The sequence below is a fragment of the Crocuta crocuta genome, unplaced genomic scaffold (genome assembly GCF_008692635.1).
Source record: "Crocuta crocuta isolate KB4526 unplaced genomic scaffold, BGI_CrCroc_1.0 scaffold181, whole genome shotgun sequence".
In the NCBI taxonomy this organism is placed as follows: domain Eukaryota; kingdom Metazoa; phylum Chordata; class Mammalia; order Carnivora; family Hyaenidae; genus Crocuta; species Crocuta crocuta.
Window position 1 is genome coordinate 606,730 of NW_027527952.1, and position 24,767 is coordinate 631,496.

Below are 24,767 nucleotides of genomic sequence, written 5' to 3' on the forward strand. Positions count from 1 at the left end.
AGTAACTTATTTAAAATATCTTAAATTCTTTTTTGTAATTCTCACTGTGGTTTGCACTAGCAAATATGATGATTTTTTTAGTTAAAAATTTTCACATTTTCTTTTTGCCACAGTTTATAGAACCTGCATCTATATTGTAACCATGTAAAATAGCAGTAGCTGGTTTTTGTTTTTGGTTCAAGTTGAGTTATATAGCAATGTATAGACAGTGACTCCGGAACTGTTGATCTAAGCTTTTCTGATCAGCCCTGATGTTTGTCACTTATCTTCTTCTTCATACACATACTCATCTCTGCAGCCTACAACCCAAAGATGATAAATACAGGAAGTTCTGATGCTTTGCTACAAATAAAGACAGCCAATAAGAGCAGCATATAAGGTAACTTAATTTGAGAGGTGGGGATGGAAACAGAGTATGAACAAAAAATAAAAGGCAACTTATACACAGCAATGTATAACATACCAAGCAGAGGTGTGTATATCTTGGATTCTCAGCCTGAAGCATGCAGTAAATTAGCTTATAGTATTACCGTAAGATTTCTCTGACTCAAGTCCTACTTAGAGATGTATAGGAACCCTGGACCTAAACCTTTCCTCATTTCTTCTGTGGATTACCAGCATGTACATGTCACAGATATCAATCTGCAGCAACACTGTCCTGTGTCATCCTTTTCTCGGATTCCTCTAACTACAATGGTGGTCCCCACTTTCAACCCAGACTGCATGCCACAGTGCCCTTGTCGTTGTTGTCTTCTCTTGTTGATTACCTGACCAGCTTTGGTAGTTTGCAGGAGGAAAAAACTTTTTCCCTCTACTCTCCTAGGTGTTATGACTAGGGCCTTATGATTTAGAGGGGCAAAGAACAGATTAACAAGAAAAACAAAAGCTTATTAACATGTACATCCATGTACATGTGGCAAACTCAGTATGGTAACTCAAAGGGGTGGTTAGAATTTGGGGATTGATTATTTAGCCTCTTATCAAAGAACAATTTTGTAAATGAGATAAAGGAAAAGTGGTTTGGTCTTTTAGTGGGGGGCAAATAATGGAAAGGTAAATATATGGAGAAACTCATGAAAGTTAAGGGTTAATGAATAAGGTTGGTTATATAGATTTCTCTGGTGCCCTCTCCAGGCTAATAAGAATCTAGAGTTGTCTCTGGTGATTAAGAATTGTCCTGCCTTCCCTGGTAGAAAGGAAAAAGTAGAGGGATTTTCTGTGTCTGCTTATTCTCTACGGTCTTTAGCTCAAAATCATCCTTATGTCAAAGTGGCATATTTTGGGTGGCATACTTTGAACCCTTTCAGTGACTTGTGGTCAGTCCCTCTTCTGTTTCATGATCCAATAATATTTCTATTGAAATGAGAATATTTACCACTGCATTTATGTTATAACTTAGCCCCAAATATAGCACTTTTACTCTATCACTGGGATGGTAGTACTATTTTTGCCATTTTGTTTTGTAATTCCTTTTAATATCCATCCTGCCCTCCATGATTTAGAACTGTCACCTTGTTTTACTCAAATTAACCTTTCCTCTTGAAAACCTCTTGTTTTTTGGGTTAATGTTTTACACCGTACTCTCTCCTAGGGGTAATTCCTTCAATGGATGTCTCATAGATCAAATAGATATATGGGTCTGCCAGACTAGCCCTCCAGTCTCTCTCAGGGTTCTTAAGTTAGCTTGCTTTCTATGAGTGCCTCCTTTGGGCCCTCTAGTTGGACAACACATGCGTACACACACACACACACACACACACACTCATATTTGCAAGAATCTTCTAATATTATTTAAAAGTGCATTAAAAATATAAAGACGTATAGTTTACTGTAATGTCAGTCATACCTGAGTGCAGTTGTTAAAGAAACTACAATTATGACCCCTTCTAAAATCTTATGCTTAAAAATGTATATATAAGTGTATGGAAGAAGTTTGTACTAGGGCTGGAGCTGAGATTTAGTCATATATGTCATGTGGAATTAGGTAGCTGGAGAAGGAGAAAGTAGAGAATGGAAAAGAACAGAAGCCAACTTGCAAGGAAATATGGTGGAAAAATTTCTGAGCCAGACTCAAAAACAGAGCCAAAGGTCAAGAGGAAATAGTGTTTCTGGGTTTAACGTGGAACTTGTTTTTTGAACAATTTGTGACCCAATTACCCTGGACACAGGCATCCTGTGGGCACTGGGGAGGGGAAAATGGCTACAGGTAAATCTGACCGGATCTTGTAATGCACTGCCTTCTGGGGATTCCCTCTAAGAGAATATCAGTCTAAGAGCAGGTAGCAGCCTCCTCATTTTAAGGCAGAGTCCCAAGGAAATCTGGAAACATTAAGTCTGAAGTCATAACAAAAGTTGTTGAAATGGAAAAGGATCTATGCCCATTTAGTGGTGAGGGAAAGCATAGACCTGAAGCAGCAGAGGCCAGCAGCAATTAACACTGATATCCCAGTGCACATGTGTAAGTCAGAACCCACGGACAAAATAAATAGTACATGGGTTGAGGGCCCTACATATATAAGGGGGAACAGTGAGAGGAGGACATTTATACATTTGCATGAACGGCATTCAGAGACTGGCAAGGCTGATAAGTTTCACTTTATAATTGTGTGAAAGCCTTTACCTCAACGCATATATCATGGGCTGCAAACTCTAACAAGAAAGTGAACTACATTACCATATAACATGTGAAAATGTATGGTTTTATAGGCTTCAAAAATGTTAGCCCCCTAAGATTTAAGTCTTGAGACATCTTTTTTTGCCTTTAGATCTAGAGGCTTTTGATGGAAGAAGCCACTTTCCATTTAACTGTACTTTTATAAAAGTTCATATCAAATCTAAAGAAAATGTGCCTAAATGTTCTTTCATTCTACTAAATGGCATAAATCAAATTTCCACATTCTCTGCTCATATGCCTCATATGATTTCATCTACAGCAAGACTCTGGAGATTATATTTGGTAATGAGATTTCAAGCTCATTGAGGACAGCCAGGTATCATTGCTTCCTGTCACAGTGCTTAGATTATTACTTTGTACATGGTAGGTACTAAGTAAATAAGTAAATGAATAAATTACCAAAACAACATTTTTCCAAGATTCTCAACTTAATCCAAGGAAAGAATCATGTTAGAAATTATAAAAATGTAAGAGAGAAAGAGAGGCAAGAAGTCTGGAGAATTATGCAGGAAACTTAAAGACAAATACTAAAAGACCATAAGATACCAAAGCTTGTGACCCAGGAATAGAAGTTTTGCTTTCTCATATAGCATAATAGAGGATGTAGAAACAGAAAAGCTTTAGTGATTAAGACTGAGCTTCCTGGCAAAACTTAAGTTCCAAATCCTTTGAGGCTCTCCCATCTTCACTGATTTCATTCTTTTGATGTATAAACAAAGCTCAATGGCCTGCCAGTCAAATAATTTTCTAATGGCAAAATTGGCTCTGTTTAACTTTTTGATGTTAAAGATTTGAAATGTGTTTCCATCTAAAAGGATAGACTCCAATATAAATGGTACAATCAAGATTACTTCAGGGGCACCTGGTGGCTCAGTCATTTAAGCATCCAACACTTGGTTTTTGGCTCTGATCATGATCTCACAGTTTGAGTTCAAGCCCCACATTGGGCTCTGTGCTTGCAGCGTGGAGCCTGCTTAGGATTCTCTCTCTCTCTCCCTCTCTCTGAAATTTTTCAATAATTTACCTTAGGCTAGTTAAAGTAACACTGATCTTTCCACCTTCTAAAATAACTAATCTCTAACTGAAACATCCAGTTTTCCAGAGACAGTAGAGTAAGAATAACTATATAGCTGGTCTGATCTATCATATAACACATTTCTTAATAAAACAAACAAACAAACAAACACAAAAAACCCTGAAGTACATGTGAACAATATTTTCCCTTCACTGAACGTTTCCATGTTCTTAGAGATAAACCTCTTAACTTCTTTTTTTCTCTGGTTCATCTGAATACATGAGTCAGATGATAGTTGAACAAATGTGTTTATTCATTAGTGGAAGAAACATTTACTGAGCACCAGCTCTGTGTCAGGTCCTGTTTTGGGGACTATGAGTAAGGTTAGTGAGACATGGTCACTGTCCTCAAGGATGTCCAATAGGAAAAATAAAAAGAAAATATTAGGAAGGTACCAGGGAATTTCATGGAAAGGGCAACCAGAGCTCCCAAATGACTGGAAACAGAAAATAGAATGAGAAGAAGAACTAAAGCAAATTCTCTCTCTCTTTCTCTCTCTCCCTCTCTGTAATGCATGCATCCCTCAGTGTCTTGGTCTTTTCTTTTGGTTTTCTATGAATAGCTGCTAAATGGCTTTTTCTATGCTCATTTAAAAAATGGCTGCCCCAAAGGAACATGAATTCCTAGTCCCTGTGGTCAGCAAAGATTCTCTAAAATCTCTGTACCCTGAATATAACTGTCTAGGAGAAAATTTAATTAATCCAGTTTGGGTCAGGTGTCTCTCCATATCGCTAGGAGGCAGGATGACTTCTAGAGGGAAATCATGGCAAACTCTGAGAACAACCTGTGGGCAGAGCTGGAAGATTGGCTTTTCAGGTCTCTCACACATATGAAAACCAAAAAAGAACAGTCAATTTTAGTAGTGCTAGAAGTATGTATAAAATGCATAGATGAATTGATGGGTCCAGGGACCCAAGGAACATAGAACTATTTTATTTTTGTTTATTTGTTTTGTATTTAAGTTAGAAATGTCTCTTTTATTTTTGGACATCATGCAACTCAACTGGTGCCTGAAAACCTGTAGGTGAGTCAAATTCAATGGATTCTGAACTTTACTCAGTCTTCTCATAGATTTACTGGGTAACATTTGAAGTCACTGGTTACTTCATTTCAAATTTTTCAGGAGTTAGATACAATTTCACATTCCCTAACCTTTTCAGTCTAGGTGGAAGAAGGTGGAACTCTTCAGAAATTCATTTCAATTTAGCGATTATTTTTAGGAATTATTTGTCATGTATAGGACTAGACATGATGTAAACATATAAGACTTCAGAGATCCAGCATTTAAGTGAGAAGGTGTAGTATCCACATAACTAAATTCAAATCACACCCATAATACATACAAGAGAAAGAGTTTTGGTAAGAGGCAGGTTGAGGTTCAACTGGGAGCACAAACACTAAGGTACTTGAACTTCATCCTGTAGACTTTCAAAGATTTTCAACAAATCCTGTGTTTTAGAAAGAGAACTGTGGTAACAGCATAGAGTAGACTGGAGACAGGAGAGGGGGAAGCACAGAGAGATTGCATAGGAGACTGCCATAGCAGATAAAGATCAAATGAGCTTGAACTAAAGAGAGTAGCAATGGAACAAAAAGTAGGAGATGGATAGATAATCATCTAAGGGGTAGACAAAATCGATATGGTATGGTGGAAGGGAAACCTGGTGGTAGTCCTGAGGATGGAAAGCAGAGGCTTCTGGTTTAAGTGATTGTGCATGGGGAATTAAATAAGCAAAGAGCTGAATTTGAAGATAAAAACAGGTCAGAAAAAAACACTGGGGAAAATTCATTTGAGCCTCATCTCCAAAAATATACAGCCTATATTTGGAAAGAAAAGAATGGAGAAGCCTCACTCCATCTCTTAGTAAATCTAAGAAGGTGGCCCCTAGGTGTTTCCAGACCTTTTGAGGTGGTCAGTAGGTCAAGACTATTTTTATGCTAATGCTGAGATATTATTTGCATTTCCCACTGTGTTTGCATTTGCCTTGTGGTGTAAGAACAGTGATCAGTAAGAGTAACCATCTCATTCTTCCCAACTGGATACACGGAGAAAGGAAGAGAGGGAGAGGACAGAGGCAGTAGGTGGGAGAATGAAAGGAGAGGAGGACAGAGGGGAGGGGAAGAGGTAAGGCAAGAAGAAAGTAGGAAGAAGGAAGGGAGGAGAAGAAGGAAGGGAGGGAGAAAGGAGAAAGCTAGTTTTACTTAAGAATGTCCTTGATAGGGGGTGCCTGGGTGACTCAATCAATTAAGCTTCTGACTTTGGCTCAGGTCATGAAGTCACAGTTTGTGAGTTTGAGCCCTGCTGGGCTCTGTGCTGACAGCTCAGAGTCCAGAGCCTGCTTCAGATTCTGTGTCTCCCTCTCTCTCTGCCTCTCCCTACTTAGGCTCCTTTTCTCTCTCTCAATCTCTCTGTCTCTCTCTCTCTCTCAAAAATAAACATTAAAAAAAAAAAGAATGTCCTTGACAAAACAGTAAAAAATTAACTACCTTTATTAAATCTCAACCCTTAAGTATATATCTTTTAAATATTTTGCATGAGTAAATGCGGGCATACACATAAAGCATGTATGCTGCACACTGTATTTGGGTAGTTGTCTCAAGGATCTGTAACTAGGCACGTTCTTTTTGAATGTCTATTTATTTATTTTGAGAGAGAGAGAAGGCGGGGGAGGGAGAGAGAGAGAGAGAGAGAATCCCAAGCAGGCTCCATGCTGTCAGCACAGAGCCTGACAGAGGCCTTGATCTCATGAACCATGAGATCATGACCTGAGCCGAAATCAAGAGTTGGGCACTTAACTGACTGAAACACCCAGGTACCCCCTAGCCATGTTTTTCATGGAACACCAGTTTTACTTCAAAGAACATTGATAGACAAACTATGACTATTCAGACTTGGGTATTTGATAGACATTTCTCAAAAATGAATGAAATGGGCCTTTCTTTTCACACAGAACAACTGATAGTATGCATGGCCAGTGATAAAATTCAATTTTCGAATGGAAATTGGAATTTTGGAAAATGTGTGTCTGCTGGGATGGCATGAGCTTGACAGCTTCGCAATATATAAAGATTTTTCTAATGAGATAGGTGACAATATGATTTTTTTTAATATTGTGTAATGAAATGTGTCAATTATTAGAAAATCTGCATAACTCAGTGAACCAATATTTTCAAAACGACCAATGCATGATGGGACAAAACCTTGCCTGAGTAAAAGTCCTATTCCAAGTACTCAGTAGACCAATGAATTTTAATGTGCTACGTGTTGGAGGAGGTTATCAAGAGGATGTGACTGCTGATTGACCTGCAAGCTGGACCCAAGTAACTGGAGGCTGCTTATCCTCTCCTTTGTCCTTGAAATGTATGTTCTGCCTACTGTTTCCACACTAGAAGCCATTACAGGGACACAGCTTTGAGAAAGTAAGCTGTTATCAAGACCATCCAAACCGTATAAATGACTGAACCCTGTTTGTTAAGGCCTCTACATAAACTTAAGGTTCTGGCAGCAAGTATGGAGATTTACTCATCTTGTGGCCACTCCAGACAAGCCAAGTATATAAGTTCCCTTGCTTTTTAAAGTGCCACCACCCAAGCTGAAGGGGTCTGCCTTTGTCTTTTCTCTCTCCTTGCCCTCCATATATGGGGGCCAGTTTCAAATTTTAATCCCAGGAACTTTGAGCTTGCAAATCACTAGGGTAGAAAAAGTTTATTGATGTGGTTTCAGATTCCATATTGGAACTAATCTTTAAGAAACTACCACTTGTTGAGTTTGGGGGCAGTATCAGAAGAATACCCACAATTATGTCCTGTTTGTTCAATTACATATGTGTAATACCAGATTAATTCATATAATTTCACTGAAAGTACATATCACAACAGATTGGGTGCAGGAGAAGATATGAGAATCCAAGTGTTTATTTTTTAAGCCAGACATTGAAAAGATTGGCAAAAATGTAAGGCAATGCTCTTCTTCTCATGATTTTCTTTATTTGGGGAAATGTAGTTGTTTTTTGTAAAATATGTTATTTATGTCAACACATAAGAGCCTTACTATTGAATTAATACATAATGAACTAATATATAAATATTAGAAAATGTATCTATTTCAATTTCTTACATGGTAAATATGGGGAGAAATAATCCACATGAAGAAAAGTTCTTTGGGATCCTCAATATTGACAATTATAACTTGTATATATAGAAGATGTACATCATTAGGTTTTGATATACATAATGATGCGATTATCACAATCAAGATAATTAACATATCCATCACTCACACAGTTACCATTTTTATTTGTTTTGTTGTGAGAACACTTCAGACTTAATCTCTTAGCAAGTATCAAGTATACAATATTATTAACTATAGTCACTTTGCTGTACACTAAACACCCAGGACTTATTCATCTTATAACTGAAGGTTTTACCCTTTGACCAACATTCCCCATTTTCCTCACCTCCAGCCCCTGGTAACCACTCTAGTGTCTGTACTATGAGCTGACTTTTTTAGATCCACATGCAAATGAGATCATACAATATCTGTCTTTTTCTGTCTGGCTTATTTAACTTAACAAAATGTCCTCCAGTTTCATCCATGTCATTGCAAATGGCAAGATTTCCTTCTTTTTTATGGGAGTAATATCCCATCATCTTGTCCTTGTGTGCAGAGCTGAGTGGCCATGGTATCCCAATAACATCCCATCATCTTGTCCTTGTGTGCAGAGCTCAGCAACCATGGTGCCCCAATTGTGTTTGCTGAGGAGGTTTCTCATCAAGGGCAGTGTGGCTGGGGGCGCCGTCTACGTGGTGTATGGCCTGGAGCTGCTGGGGCCTAGCAACAAGAGCCAGACTGTCCTTCAGAAGTCTGAGGAGGTAGGCTCCCCCAGCCATGGACTACTTCAGCCACTGTGTGTGTGAGCAGACCAATCTGAAGATACCCCAACTCTCAGTGCCCCCAAAGTTTAACTTTCACATCCACAAGGCCTGGAATTCAGGCATCATTATGGTGATGTTGGCTCTCTCAGTGGCCCCCCTCCAAGGAAAGCTAGGAATACCTAAAGGAACAAATTAAGTAGCCTGTCAGAGGGGACCATCTGCCCCAGTCAGGAACAGAGGCAGGGGCACCATCGATCTGAAGACTCCAGGCTGGGACCCCCAAACTCCAAGGGCAACTCCCAGCTCTGCCAGCCAATAAAGGACTTTATGAAATATGAAATATATTAACATTTATATTAGTGTTGATCTCCATCATCTTTTATCCATTCATCTGAGAGATTCTCAATAATTTTAAGTGTAAAGGGCTCCTTGACAGTTTAAAAGGCCCTGCCTTCATTTTATTTCCTCAGAATGTGGTATCCAGTACTGTTACACCTGGTCAGAATAGCTCCCCAAACGACTAAGACAGGAGTTCTCAAACTGTGTTGTCTCAAGAACGCCTTGTCTCTTTTTACACTTTTAAAATTAATGCGGGGCAGGAGTTGACTCTTTGTTTCTTGAGCTTTGAAATTTTTGCCTGCTCCAGAAATATATAGCTCCTGATGTATCTGTGCCTCACTCCAGCATAATGTTAACTTGCCCAGCTCTGAGCACAAAAGCAAAGAAGCATGCATTTTCCTCTCGAGCACCCAGAGACAAAGCACAGATTCCTGTCTCACACGAAGGGAACTATACTGCCTCCCAAACAAGGGTCTGTTCCAAACACTTACTCACATTTCAGTGAGTCAGAAGGAAACAGACAGATATTCATCTCACTGAAACCTGGCTGACTTCCTGCAAGAAGTCTGTGAGGAGAGTCAAGGCTGGGTGTCAGGGTTAGTGAGCGGCCACCTAAGAGCTCTCAGGTGATATCTGGAGTCTTACTAATCAGGTGAGTATCATAAACAGGTCAGAAAAAAAGTGCTTCAAGTGTTTGTCAGGATTAGTAAGTAGAATTAGTAAATGACAGATAAGAAAACAGGAAACAACCAGGGGCTATACATTTTTAATTCAAAAGTACTGAGTTTATAATCATGATGATAAGCAGCAGCAGCTGATGAATACCAATTTAGTACTTTAAAAAAAAAGACTCCAGCATCAGCTAGAAAGGGGAGCATTTGATTTTTACCAATTAATTAAGTCCTTCCACCCTGAACCACTTTACTTTTTTTTTTAATGTTTATTTATTTATTTTGAGAGAGAACGTGAGTGGGGGAGAAGCACATTTGGGGGGGAGGGAAGAGAATCCCAAGAAGGCTCCACGCTGTCAGCACAGAGCCCAATGTGGGGCTGGAACCACCAACCGTGAGATCATGACCTGGGTCAAAACCAAGAGTTGGACGCTTCATGGGACTGAGCCGCCCAGGTGTCCCTCACTTTACTTCTGAGTGGCAATATCCGAAGCATCCCATAGGGCTCATTCCACCTGCTCCACGGAGATTTGGAATGGCGATAAGAATGATTAGTCTAATAATTCTTTAATTGTGCTTTATTAAAACATTTGAGTATGTCACAAAAGGAGTCCCTGGAAGAATTCTGTCTTCAGTAATGTGCTGGCGATTTGTGAGTGAATTTTTGAAGAAAAAAAAACAGATTAAAAAAATTGAATATTCTATTTCTTAAGTTGGCAAGTAAAAAGTCTCAGATAGGGCTATAGAATGTCCTTCTTCCAGATCTGAGACTAAAGTAATGGAAGGAAATGGTCACATGTAATACAAAGAGGAAGAGTCATAATTTCATATATGGGCTCTCACTTGTCTCTGTGTCTTGAAGTAAATCGCTTAAACTCAGTAATCAAATCAGCTGCTTATTATCTTGGAGGAGAGGAATGAATGAGGATTTCTCTCCTCTCTCTCTCTCTCACACACACACACACACACACACACACGGTGCTCTTGCGACAGGTCTTGCTTAAATATACCTCGGATAATCATAACTTGTGAGCAGATCTTCTTTCCTGTCGAGTTGGTTTCTAACCTGGTCATTCTGCACTTATTTTTGTCCGCTTCTCCACCCACTTGAGAAAAGCACAGAATGCCACGCACCGCGCCACCCCGAAAAGCGTGGCTTCGGACTCGCGGCTCCCCGTCGCTCTCCACCTCGGCCAGGAGCCTGGAGCCACGAAGGGCTGCAGAAGTTGCAAGGTTCTCCGGGAGACCGGGGGTCTCCTGCGGGCGGGCCGCAGGCCATCAGGGGGCGGGGTAGTTTGAGGCCGNGCTACTTTTCCCTGCCCTCCCCCGGGCGGGGGAGAAAAGCTCGCGGGCCCGCTTCTGAGGAGTCCGGGTTGTGGAGTTCCTCTGCAGACCGACAGCAGCTACCGTCCCCGGGCAGACTCAGGATGCGGCCAGGATGGACGGGGGGCGCGCCCTTGCTGGTGTTACTGCTCAGTCAAGGTAAGCGAGGAGTTTCCTTCTCCATCAGCTGCTGGAGGGACCTGCGCGGGGCCTGGGTGCAGGAGGGAGCAGTCTGCGGGATGCGGGGGGCAAGCAGCGCTCCTCTCTGCTGGATTCCACGTGGACCCAGGCTCCCAGCCATCCGGAGCTGGATAGGGAAAGACTCCCCATTCCCTCTCTCCCCCGCCTGGTGTCCCCATAAGGCCTGACTCAATCCTATCTGCGAAGCACCCTTCAAAGTCAGCTCACTGCGCGCTTTGGTTTTAGACCCACGCGCACGCACACCCAGGCAGAAGAAGCGGTGACTAAGGGGTGTCCTGAAGGTGGAGAGTCCTGCCCGGTGGCTTAGACTGCAGGTGCCGCCCAGCGCCCGCACCACACTCCGCGATGCCTGGTGGCTTTGCAGGAGTCTGGGCGCCCCAAATACTTGCTTTTCAGCCCAAGTGTGTGAATTAATGCTCCCATTTCTTCAGGCCGCAGCACTGATGTTTCTTCCCTTAGGGGACATAGAGAAACCAAGCGCCTCTTAAATACTTGGCAGAACAGAAATTCTTCCTTCCCTTCTGCCTTCCTCCAATTGTTGTGACGTTTCTGTTCAACTTAATGTAAACTTGGGCCAAGAAAAGTTCTTTTTACTTTCTTGATCTTAGCCGCTGCCAACAAGAGAATTAACAAGCCATAGCTCCAGATGCAGGGCTGTGATAGTGAGACCGACCATCACCTGATTCCTTTTGCGCTAAGTTGTATGACCGTCATCCCTCACATGCACCTTCTCCAAATCTTTTCCAGAGCCTAGTGTGCGCTTACTATTGAACGTTAGTTTACTGGGAGGAGGAGGGGGAGTCGCATTTAAATTTTGTAGTTTGAACAACGACCAAAACAAGTGTTTTACAAAGAATATAAAAACAATATTAAATATTTCCTGATATATATATTATATATGGCATATATTATGTAATAAAAATACATATATTATGAAAATATGTATTATATATATATTTGTTTATCCTCTATTGAGGCATTTAGACATGCTATTCGTTATTCTGGAAGAAACCTAATCCAGATAACCCTGTAGCATTTACTCCCAGAGATAACAGAGAAATAACACCACCATCCCTACCCCCAGCACAGACTAGGCATCATTAGGTTTTCTGTCTAACTCTGTGTCTGGTGCTTCACAGATATTCCTGTGTTGGGCCCCCAAGATATTCTGTGGTGGTTAGAGGAGCCATCAACCCTAATCTAGGGGTTTTAGATAAAGTTGGGGTCACATTAAAATCAGTCCCTGGAACACCACAACCTTCCCAGGAACTAACAGACATTTAAATCCAAGCTTTTCATCTTTCTTTAATTACCCATTATTAACAAAAGCTATGGAAACATAACATTATTTCCTTATCTTTGAAGTGTTGAGGCTTGTTTTTAAAGAGCAGTGAGAAATACTTTAGTGGAATGTATTGCTCCAAGGCATGAAGTCAGGTATAGAGATTCTTAACCTGGAGTTAGTTAATAAGGACAAATCAGTGCTAGCAAGCAGAGGTGATTTAAAATGACATCTGTACAAATATTTTTTTATATTTATTCCTTCCTCCTGTTTCAGTTATTTGCATACTCAAGGAATAAGTTTTCTCTTAATTCAAGAAAAATACTCATAATAAAGCTTTGTCATTTGTGATATTGATTCAGGTTCCTAGGAAAGCAACCTCATTTGTTGATACCATGAATATCCAAGATTAACATAAATAATTGAATGTCTAGGTCAGCGATAGCTGGAATTTTTTATGGCATTACTCTAAGTATGTAAAATTTTTAAAGTAGTCATCATTACTACACACATTCATATAGTTGCTTATAAATTATACATATGTACAGTTGTGTAATATAAATACATATCAAAAGTAAAAATGTAACAAGCATACGTGTGTGTTGATACACCTCACCTCCTCTCCAGCATACGTGCCAACCACTGTAGAAACTTAAAATCCTCGAATCTCATTTTAACACTTAGAGTCAAATACACTTGCTGTAAACCTTCTTGTGGGTATTTAAGAAAAGGCAGTGCTCAAGGTTCAGTTTCATATTTATCACCTTGCATTGATCACCCCTTGGTTTAAGTGCTTGCAGTCACTGAAATGGTAGCCGGCAGGTGAGGGATGGAAAAGAAAGACCATAAGGGGCCCAGATAATTCACAGTCTAAATAATAGGTCCACAGAGGAAAGGAAAATGTAATTTTAAAGCGCACCATGGCACTTACATCCCCGTGTGCTGCCACGCCACAGATAACCCTCCTCTTTTCTCCCTGTGCCTGGCGCCCTGCCCGGCGTCACTGCCTCTTTAATGAGTACCTTCAAATTCTTTCTCTAATTCCCTTCAAGCTGTAAATATTCTAATTTCTCTCATAATAAGTAAATGCTTTCTTTAATATGCAATATGGCAGCTCTATCCTTCCTGATGCACCCTCCACCTCTGTCTTCTAGTCTCCCTATTTTTCTCCTATTTTCCAGGCAGTTCTTCCTCACTCTCTCTTACAGGCTGATCTGTTTAGCCCAGTCCTTGGCGTTTAGAGCTCCCTCCTGGGTCCTTGTCTTCATCCCACCAGTTCTCTTTGCGCCGGTTCCCCATTCAAGTCAGGATCTCCAGCCAGACTCTTCTCCTGGTTCCAGATCAGGATTTCCATCTGCTACCGAATAGCTCCACCTAGACGTCCAGTAAGCATGTCCTCAGTATGTCCTCAATCAAAGTCAACACCTGCCCTCCAGAATTCTCTACTATCGTATAATGGCAACATAATCATGCAAACACTAAACCTGGGGCTCTTTCCCCATGCGTCAGCCTCGCAGCCGTCTCCAAGTTCTGTCCTGCACACACACACCCCCCGCCCCCGCCACCTCCTGTAACTTTCCTTGCTTTCTTTGTGTCTAGACAACTATAAAGTGTTTTTTCTGTTTTTTTGCTCTTCTCCTTCTGGTCCATTCTTCTCATTGTCCCTGATGAGACAATGTGTTTAGTTATCTTTCTAAACACTTATCTGTATCCAATCAACCCCTTGCTTCAAACTTTCGGTGGCTTCCCATCTCACATAGGGTGAAGTCCAGATTTTTTGGCCTGTCCATCAGGCTGTAGCCTGGCCTGCCTGTTCAGGCTTTCTTCTGCTGCACTCGTCCCGCACAGACACAAATAGGTGTACTATTCCCTTTGCCTTCACTGCCTTCATGCTTTTTTCCTTCTCTCATCCCTTTGCAATTCACCATTGTCCTATGTTACAAGAGACAACGCCAAGCAAAATTATAAAGCAGGGAAGTTTTTATTTTATAACTAAAAGAGAAGTCTGAGGTAAACTCTCACTTCTGGAACCAAACCTGAACCTCTTCTTTCTCTTTATCCTCAGCACCACCATAGCCTCAAACCACCCTCTGATAAAGTAACCCCGACCCCATGGCTCTCCAGCTACACCTGCCCCACCCCTACTAAGCTTTGCTCTCAGAAGTTCTGGCTCATGAACCACTGTTTGATTTAAATTCATGCTTTGGGGCTCAGGATCAGGATTTAAAGGCAATTATTCATACATTTCTGATACACAGTCAGATTTAGAAGCAATTGCTTAAATATTAGCCCTGCACCTCCTCTTTCCTAAGAAATTAAAATTCCAGTATTGCCTATATCACGTTGTTGGGAGATGACCACCAAGATAGGTACGTTTCAACACCAAGAGTCAGTGAATACGTCAGCTCGAATAAATTCCCTCTAAAGTAGGTGATGTCTGTTCCTGTCTTAATGTGTTAACAGCCGTGGGCCTATTAAAAGGGAGAAGCCTGTTAATGTAAAGAGATGAGCTTCTAATTATGGAATTTTAGACACTGAGCAAAATAAGGACACAAATTCAAGTCAATATGTCAAAACTAAAGAAGTTCAAGAAGAATGGGAAAAATATTTGGGACCAAAAATATCATCCTGATGCCATATGAACGTTACCACTAGCGTCAAAAGCCTTAATTAGCTTGGGGAGTGACTGAAAGATTCAGCATAGCATAAAAGAGAAAGAACCACAGAAGGCTGTCATTCTAATTGGCAAATCAAAGATAGGATGGTTTTTGTGGGTTTTTTTTTTTCATTTGTTATGGTGACTGTTGATTTACCTAGAAGAACACATAAAATAATGTTTCTCTAAAGAGAAGCTTATTACCACAAATCCTAGGCAACAATAGATCCTGTATATGAAAGTGATTCCTATGATGTTCCTTCAGATGACCTGTAGGTGCTTTGTTGATCAGGCCATAGTGAATTCCAGGAAAGTAGCATTTGAACGTATTTTTATGCAGTAACTTTTATGTAAGGCAACATGCTAGGCCCAACTATAGGAAACTTGAAACATGGTCCAAAGAGTTTACAGTCTATTTGGAAACTAGTTCGACCATGAGGGAAGGACATTGTCTCATGCCCTGAAAGGTACCTAACCAACTTCGGACCCTTCCATCCTCCTTTCTGACAGAAGTCCAATTACTGGGTTACCTCCTCCTCTGCACAGCTAGGAGGTCCGGGGGACTTTGAGGAGTGATTGCCCTGAGCCATTCCTGATCATCTCATACCTCTCGCCAGTGTCTGATTTAGACATGGGCATGTAATTGCAATGACATGTGGAGGGAAATCTGCTTGAGACTTTTGGGAAAGAATATTTCATTCTTAAGGGAGACACTGGTTAAGAAACATATTGCCAGGTCCCATGAAGCTTGGAACAGCTGTAACCATCCTACAACCATGACATCAGCTAGCTTGAGGATAAAGCCAATACACTAGCCCCGTGGAAAGATAGAAAGCAGGTCCTTGATATTGTTTTTGAGTTTCTCAATTACTGAAATTTAGAGCCATTTGCCTCTTTGTGCCTAAAAAAATGTCTATGTAATTTAAAACATGGTTATGTTGTGTTTGTTATGTTATTTTGTAGTCTGTGCTTATAACATACACATGTACCATAAGTTTCTATAACGTAATAGATAATTCCTTGCTAAATGAGTGGTACTGAACTTAATGTTGAATTCAGAAGATGGAGAAATGTCACTGTGATGCATATAAGTAACAAGCCTCCCGGCAAGTCTTCACAGAGACCAGGAAGAATCTTTACTCTTCAGATCCACTGTGAAGGACCGAAGAGGTCAGAGTCCAGTTCTCCCCTTTTAAAATGGACATCAGTGTTAATAATATAAGATGGAGAGTAACATAACTGGGAACAGGACCCAAGTCTCCAAGTTCCTGAGTCAGATGTTTTAGATACTTGAATAGGAAAAGAGAAAGTCATTATGTCCAGAACACACTGTTCAAGGTGTTTCACGGGAGGTGAAAGCTGAGAGGTTAACAAGTACCTGACCATAAATGACCTTGTAAATGGCAGTCAGGAGCATGGATTTTTGAGGACAATGGGAAGGTTTTGAAGGGCCTTAAGCAGGGGAGTGACATGGTCATCTGGCTTCTTGAGTAGATTACTTCAGTTCAGGGTAGATGGTGAATTGAATGGAGGCCAGGCTGAAGGCACTACCTTTCTTAGGAAAGAAATAGTTCTGGTTTTAGTTTTATTGGGGGATGATGGTGCTAAAACCCAGTAGCAGTAGGGAAAGATCACAGGGGATGCATTTGAAAGGTAGCAAGGGAGGATGGACAAGATTTGTGGTTGATTTATACAGTGGCAGCAACTGAGGGAGAAGATAAGATGGAGGCCTAGGTTTTGGAAGTGGACAACTCAGTGAGGTGCTACTGACTGAGACAGGGAGGCGAGGAAAGAAGGCAACTTAGACGAAAAAGATAATCAGTTTACCATGACAGGTTGTTGGATACATCCAGGGCACATGTCTAGTAGATAGATAGTTATAGATAGAGCACTGTTAGACACTAGAGAGAGGACAATGAGGGATAGAGATTTAGGAGTCAGAGGCACCTGGAGAGTCATTGAGGACATGGCATTGATGAGTCAGGCAGAGACCAGAAGACAGCTTTGTCCACAACCCAAGGGACTACCTGAGAGGGTCAGGTGAGGAAGAAGAGATGCCAGGGAGAGAGAAGGAGCAGTGGGAGCAGTAAGTAGGAAGAAGTCTACAGTAAGTGGGGCACCACACAAGTATTTTGAGAGGGAAGAGTTGGTCAGTAGGGTCATCTTCACAGGAGCCAAGCACGTCAGACAGCCTTGACAAGGGCAGTCTCCATGGAGTGAAAAATCGGAAGCCAGAGTGGAGTAGGCTGAGGAGTAAGTGGACCCTGAGGAAGTGCAGACAGTGTCAGGAAGTTAGACCCTAAAAGAGAAGACGGAGTGGCTGAGGGACAGGAGGAGAGAGGCGTGCATAAACAAACAAACAAACAAGCACAGGAGAGATTTACAGAACAATTATTATAATGAGGTATTTTTCTGTTTGTTTTTTTTACTTCTATTGCTTATGGTATTGCATGGTCCACTTGTGCTTTTTGAGAATTGCATTGAGACATCTACATGTGGCAGGAGTCCCTAACACAGGAGAGATGGGGGGAGAGAAGGAGCACTGATGTCCAAGGCAAAGGGGTCATCAGAGAGAAGGGGGGGAGGGGATCAGATAGCTGCAACAGCAACAGCTCTGTCAACAGCCTGGAAGCCACAGATGACCATATAGGGAAGGCAGAGTACATTCTGGGATATGACATGGAGAGGATATGGACTGATGAGACCAAGTTGAAATTAATGACTGTGAGGGATGCAGAGCCAAGTGGTGGGAATAGGCACCCTCCCAACCTCCAGTGTGTTGCTTGTATATATTTTTGTTTCAGAACATACTTACCACACTAAAGAAGCTGTAATTAATAAACTTAGCATAGTTTTTAGGGTGTATAATATATAACAATATTCCAATTCTGGTCACTGAATTAATATCCATGCTTTAGTCAGATTTCCTAAAAAAAGACCAAAGAGGTGTTTTTAGAGCTCCAGATAGGTTTCTCCAGTTAAGCTTTTAGTTCTTTATTTCTATCCAGTATAATAAAGATCCTCAAAGTCATCTTTTCAGAAATCATAGTCCCATATAACACAGAGAATTAGAGTTGGCTTTGAAAGTTTCTGTTAGTAAAATATTGAAGCCTTTTATTCTGTGTAACTCACTGGTGTTTTCAAAGTGTTTTAAAACATTTCCATTTAATTATATAAATTAGAAAAGAAATTAATGTCAGTTCTTAATTTTGTTAAAGTTGTGATTAATCCGAAGAGCTCGTATTCAAGTATTTTTTCCAGTCTGTGCCTGCTGACTCTTGCACATGTAAATTCCATTTACTAACCAGTATAAACTTGAACTGCATATTTTGCTAATGTTTTCAGGTCCATAGAATATTCTGTTCATAATTTTCAAATATATTGTTCTGCCTTTGAAAGAGTTGTCTGTTCTGTTGTCCAAACAGCTCATGGCAACTGTGCGATTTTGTGAGTGACGATTCCCGCATTATTATTCTGTGTTCTGAAAGGGTAACTGCAATTCTTCCTTTTTGTAGTTTAAAGTGACTAGAGACAGTTTTTACTACAGAAGCCATACATAACTCCCAATCATTGAAAGACTTTCTGTATGAAAAATGAGGTTAATGTTTAAACAGAGCCATGGAAATAAAGGAGTGATGGACACTGTATTGTCAGCGTAGGAGATTATTTCATTGTGTTTTGAAAAGCATGAGCAAAGCTCTTGTGCCCATGGATGCCTTGAACACTGGCAGTTGTCATTCTCTCTCATTCATTTGAGGGTAGCCTTTGTTTGTCTTTGTGCACGCCTGATCTCATTCCCATGGATACCGTGTGGAAATGCAGACTAAATGCAAGCTGCCTTCTGGTCAGCTCAGCCAGATAACTCTATTCCAAATTGTTTACCAGTTACCTGCAGGTCCTTGAACCAAATAGCTTCATGGATGCTTGTTAGAATATGGACACTGAGTCTTTTGGATTTTATAACCTTCCCTAAGCCATATTCCAAATGCTAGTGTATAAGTAGATATTTTAGAACAATTGACTTAGTTTTTCTATGTAGTTATTAACATTGTTGGGGGGGAAAGAAGAATAACTTAGCCTTGGAAATTGAGATACTTTTATGTGTTCTTTATTTTCTTTTTTAGTAAAAAGAGGTAAGAAATAGCCTGAATTTTAAAAAGCCTTAATGAAAAATTGAAAGATGATTAAATAAATAATTTATATAAGTGTCATATAGTGTTTTAGTCCATTTGGGCTGCTATAACAAAATACCACAGTTCATAGCGGCACTCTCAACAATAGCCAAAACATGGAAAGAGCCTAAGTGCNTATACAGGGAGAAGAAAAAAATAAAAGTATACCTTGGATTATTAAAAAACAAAATACCACAGACTGGGCGGCTTACAAACACAAATGTTTTGCTCACTGCTGTGGAAGCTGGAAGTTCAAGATCAAGGTACCAGCATGGTCATGTTCCAGTGAAAGGCCTCTTCCTGGATCTTGGCTGATGGAAGGGGCTGGAGTCTCTCTGGAGCCTCTTTTATAAGGCACCAATCCCATTCATGAGAGCGAAGCCTCTGCACCTCTCAAAGGGCCCACTCCCTAATACCATAATCTTTGGGGGTTAGGATTTCAAGTTGGTGGGGGGACACAAACATTCAAACTATAGTACATAGTAATATAGAAACCCCTTTAGGGGTGCCTGGGGGCTCAATCAGTTAAGTGTCTGACTTTGGCTCAGGTCGTGATTTTATGGCTCATGAGTTTGAGCCCTACATGGGGCTTTTCACTCAGCACAGAGCACACTTTGGATCCTCTGTCTTCCTCAGGCCCTCCCCTGCTCTCTCTTTCTCTCAAAAATAAATAAAAAACGTTTTTAGAAAGGAAGAAACCCCTTTATTATCAAAGTATTTAATTTTGCCCCCAAATTATCAGACATCATTTTATTACTACTTTTTTGTTATGGTCTAAGTGAGGTATGACCGTAACCCTTTTTAAGAGTACAGTCCCATGGTCTCTTACCTTTGTCTGTGTTCTCTCTTTCTGAAATACTCTTTACACCCCAACCCCTATTCTGCACAACATTTATGTGTCAATTTCATTGAGGCTCATGCACCCCAGGAAACCTTCCTAACCCCAGTCCAATTTGGGTAGCCTCCTCACATTCATAGCCGTTGTCACTTTCTATTTCAGAAATCCGCTTACGCAGCTCTAACCCCCATAGATTGCAAACCTTAAGACAGAGGTCATGTCTTTTTCACATTTGCCAAGCTGAATTTTGTTGAATGAGTGATGACTGCATGAGACATGGAGTACACCCACAGTAGCGCAAATTAAGGCACACTTTCTGCATAAAGGCCAAGCTGAAAACTTCCTAGTTCTTTCCAATTAGAATATGCAAAATAAAAAAAAAAACCTCTATCTGCAGGTTTATCTGAGTTTGCTGAAATACTTCTTTCATTAATTTTTTTCCCCTTCAATTCTTTTATAGAGTTAGTTTGCTCCTAAAATGTCTCTTCTTTGTCTTGAAATGTCCAACCAGGCTAGCTGTATTGACAAGTAACAAGTTGAATAAAAAAGTATTAGGACAGCGCAGATGTCTTTTTTCCCCCAAGTGCTTTCCCATTCCCCTATTCTGTTCTCATAAAGCAGCACCATAATTTAGCTTCAGCTTGACTCCCCCACTGAATACATTCTCTAAAATCACCTTCAGTCCTGTACATCATTATATTCCCAGGACCTGGTATATAGTAAGTGCTAAAAAAAAAAAAAAAAGATTGGTAAAAAAATATTTAAAAAATCATAAAACTAGAATTCAGATAACTTTAATATGTCTATTAAAATACTAAGCTTGAGGGGTGCCTGGGTGGCTCCGTCGGTTGAGCGTCTGACTTTAGCTCAGGTCATGATCGCACGATGTGAGAGTTCAAGCCCCATGTCCAGCTTTGAGCTGACAGCTCAGAGCCTGGAGCCTGCTTCAGATTCTGTCTCCCTCTCTCTCTGCCCCTCCCCCACTCACTCTCTGTCTCTCTCAAAAAATAAATATTTAAAAAAGTTTTTTAAAAAATAAAATACTAGGGGCGCCCGGGTGGCTTAGTCGGCTAAGCGTCCGACTTTTGCTCAGGTCATGATCTCGCGGTTCGTGGGTTCGAGCCCCGCGTCCGGCTCTGTGCTGACTGCCAGCTCAGAGCCTGGAGCCTGTTTCAGAGTCTGTCACTCCCTCTCTCTCTTACCCTCCCCTGCTCATGCTGTCTCTCTCCTAGAAATAAATAAAACATTTAAAAAAAATAAAAATAAAATGCTAAGCTTGAGTAATTAAAGCAGAACGTTTTAATATTCTTCCAGAAAAGTGGATATACTAAAATATTCATCTGAACAGAATATATTTATATTCTTATGATATTTATAAGTGTGAAAGTAGTTTGTTTATAGATATATCTACCTTTTATATGAAAATAAACAATTTGGGTTTTTTTGTCACTTGATATCTTTTATATATGCTTTTCTATATGGGCTTCGTATTTACAACTTTGCATTAATGCATCCGGCCATATCATGGCTAACTATTGTTTCATTGTTGGATATTTAGGTTGTTTCCTGTGGGCTTTTTCCCCTACTGTAAATAATGTGGCTATAAATATCACTGTACAAGAAGGTTTTTCTTTCCTTTTTCCTTTCGGACATTTTCCAGAGGAGGCATTACTGAGCCAAAAGTTATGTGTATTTTTTAGCTTTTGTCGAGTATTGAACAGTGTAAGTATCAATAATGTGTGAATTTATAAATTTCACCAACATTAAGAATTTAATTTACTTTTTGTAGTGTTTTTTTTAAACTTTTTATCAGTTTGGTGGATGTAAAGTGATGCTTCCTATGTATTTTAACTCTCATTCTTTATATTTATCAGGGTGTACTTTTAAAATTTATTTTCATTTTTTTTTTATTTATTTTCATTTTTTTAATGTTTTATTTATTTTGAGAGAGAGACAGACAGAGTGAGCAGGAGAGAGACAGAAAGAGAGGGAGACACAGAATCCAAAGACAGGCTCTAGGCTCTGAGCTAGCTATCAGTACAGAGCCCGACTCGGGGCTTGAACCCACAAGCCGCGAGATCATGACCTGAGCCGAAGCCAGAGGCGTAACCGACTGAGCCACCCAGGCGCCCCCATCAGGGTGTACTTTTGAAGTTACTATTTAAATATGCCTATCTTTTGAAAAATATATGTAGATTAGAATATTCTAGAATTTAGGCCTAGAAGAACATCAAAAGATCATCTAATAAGTGCCTCAGTTTTATAATAATCAGTTTTTGAAATGAATAATGCCCAGGACTCCAGCCTACAGTGTGCTGTCCATCATTTCAAAAGGCTCTTTAGAATTTCTTCTGAAAATCTCTTTGACAACCCCTGCCTCTCCCCCACTAACTGGGTCATCTATTTCCCATAGACTGATTATAATCTATTCCACTTGAGAAGTGGCAGTCCTCTGGTTAAGACATCTGTTCTTCCATGGGTCAGACCCTTTAGGGAAAGAGAGAAGACATTCTGTTTGCCAGAGCACTTGACTATGAGTGACTTATTTGGAGATTGTTCTGGTTAGCTATTGCCATGTAATCTATCACTCTAAAACTTAGTGGCTTAAAATGACGACTATCATTTGTTATCTCTCATAGTTTCTTGAGTAGGACTTTGGGAATATCTTTGTTGGGCAACTGGCTTGAGGTTTTTCATGTGGTTACTGTCAGATGGCAGGCAGCTCTGTCTCTTCATGTGGCCCCATCAAGTGGCCTTGCCATTATGAGACTCTCTGATAGCCTGACTTTTTTGTGCGATGATTCAGGGATCCAAAGGCATGTGTCCCTCCCAACATACTGGCAGAAACTGCATGTTCTTTTCTAACCTAGACTCAGAAATCCTGCAACTGCTTCTGTTCATCAAAGCAATCACAAAGTCTCACCAAGATCCTGAGGGAGGAGATTTATTCTCTTGATGGGAAGACAGATTTTAATTCTGTAGTTCCCAGACAGATTTTAAAACCACCACAACTTAATCAACTTAATGGTAATTACAAGACAGTTCATTGTTTGCATCAGAGCTGCTCAACTGGGGCATTATTGACATTGGGGCCAGGTAATTCTTCCAAGACAGGGGGGTGTGGTGGGGGGGGGTGGAGGGGCTGTCCTGTGCACTATAGGATGTTGAGTGGCATCACTGGCCATCACCCACTAACCGCTAGTAGACACCACCCCCCACCCAAGCATAACAACCAAAAATATGTCCAGAAATTACAAAATCCCCCAAGGGACAAAATTCTCCCAGTTGAGAGCCACTACACTAAACAAACATGAACAGGTATACCTCAGAGATAATGGGGCTTCAATTCTAGACCACTAGAATAAAGCAAATATGGCAATAAAGTGAGTTAAGTAAATTTGTGGTTTCTCAGTGTATGCAAAAGTTATGTTTATACTATACTGTAGTCTATTAAGTATAAGATAGCATTATGTCCAAAAAAGCACATACCTTAATTTAAAAATACTTTATCACTAAAAAGTGCTAATCATCATATGAGTTTTCAGCAAGTCATAATGACTAATCATAGATCACCATAACAAATATAATAATGATAATGGAAAAGTTTGAAATATTGCAAGAATTACCAAAATATGTCACAGAGACATGAAGTGAGCAAATGCTATCGGAAAAATGTAGGCAATAGACTCGTTTGACACAGGATTGCCACAATCCTTCAATTTGCTAAAAAAAGAATGCAACATTCGTGAAGCTCAATAAAGTAAAGTGCTATACAACAAAGTGTGCCAGGATTAAGCACATTTAATGTGCATGGCACCACAGAGAGAACTCCAGCCCTGAAGAGTAAACCAAGTGCCATTGTTCTGAGTGACTTTGCTTATCACAGGCAAACTATTCCCTACCTTTCTGGGTCAATGGGCGGATCAAATAAGATTATGAATGGAAAAATATTTTGCAAACTGGAAAAACATATATAAATATGTTTTTATATATATAAAAATTAAAAAATATAAAGCTATTTTTTTAAAGATCCATATACCTGGTATTCATCTATTTTGATCATCATTCATGTATTGAAGAGACCTGTTTAAGGGTCCTTTCTGTAGTGCCTAACCTATGGCAGCAGCATCGGACCCGGGGGGCCTTGGAGGATTCAAGGCAGCCCCTCAGGAGCTCTGCTTTTCCATTTCTAACATCACCTGTGGAGGAAAAAGGTAGTACCTAGATCCTTACTGAAAGTAGTACTTAACATTGAAAACCAAGTCTTTCAAATTTGTTTCAATGTTTTATTTATTTGTGAGTGAGATAGAGTGGGAGGGGGGAGGAGCAGAGAGAGAGGGAGACACAGAATCTGAAACAGGCTCCCGGCTCTGAGCTGTCAGCACAGAGAGCAATGTACTTTGAAATCATGACCTGAGCTGAAGTCGGACATAACCAACTGAGCCACCCAGGCACCCCTATGCTGAAAAAGTCTTTTAAAGAAAAATTACATTTTTCTTTCTTACTGAAAGCAAGTAAATGTCCTGCCGCTATAATCCAAAAGCAGCTATAAGGGTCACTTTATCTTTTGGATTTTGCACTACCTTTTTTTTTTTTTTTCTAAAGGACTATAGTTATAATAGATCTTAAATGTGTATACAATATGTGGTCATTTCTAGAGC

General features: G+C 40.3%; 1 protein-coding gene across 1 annotated transcript in view; it reads left to right on the top strand.

Annotated features, from left to right (window-relative positions):
- Positions 1–10,972: 10,972 nt before the first annotated feature.
- The window catches only part of ITGA2 (integrin subunit alpha 2), a 105,948-nt gene continuing 92,153 nt past the window's right edge, over positions 10,973–24,767 (top strand). Inside the window, exon 1 of the mRNA XM_077752501.1 lies at positions 10,973–11,116. Coding sequence (XP_077608627.1) covers positions 11,062–11,116 — 55 coding nt within the window. The 5' untranslated portion in view covers positions 10,973–11,061. The remainder of the gene's footprint in view (positions 11,117–24,767) is intronic.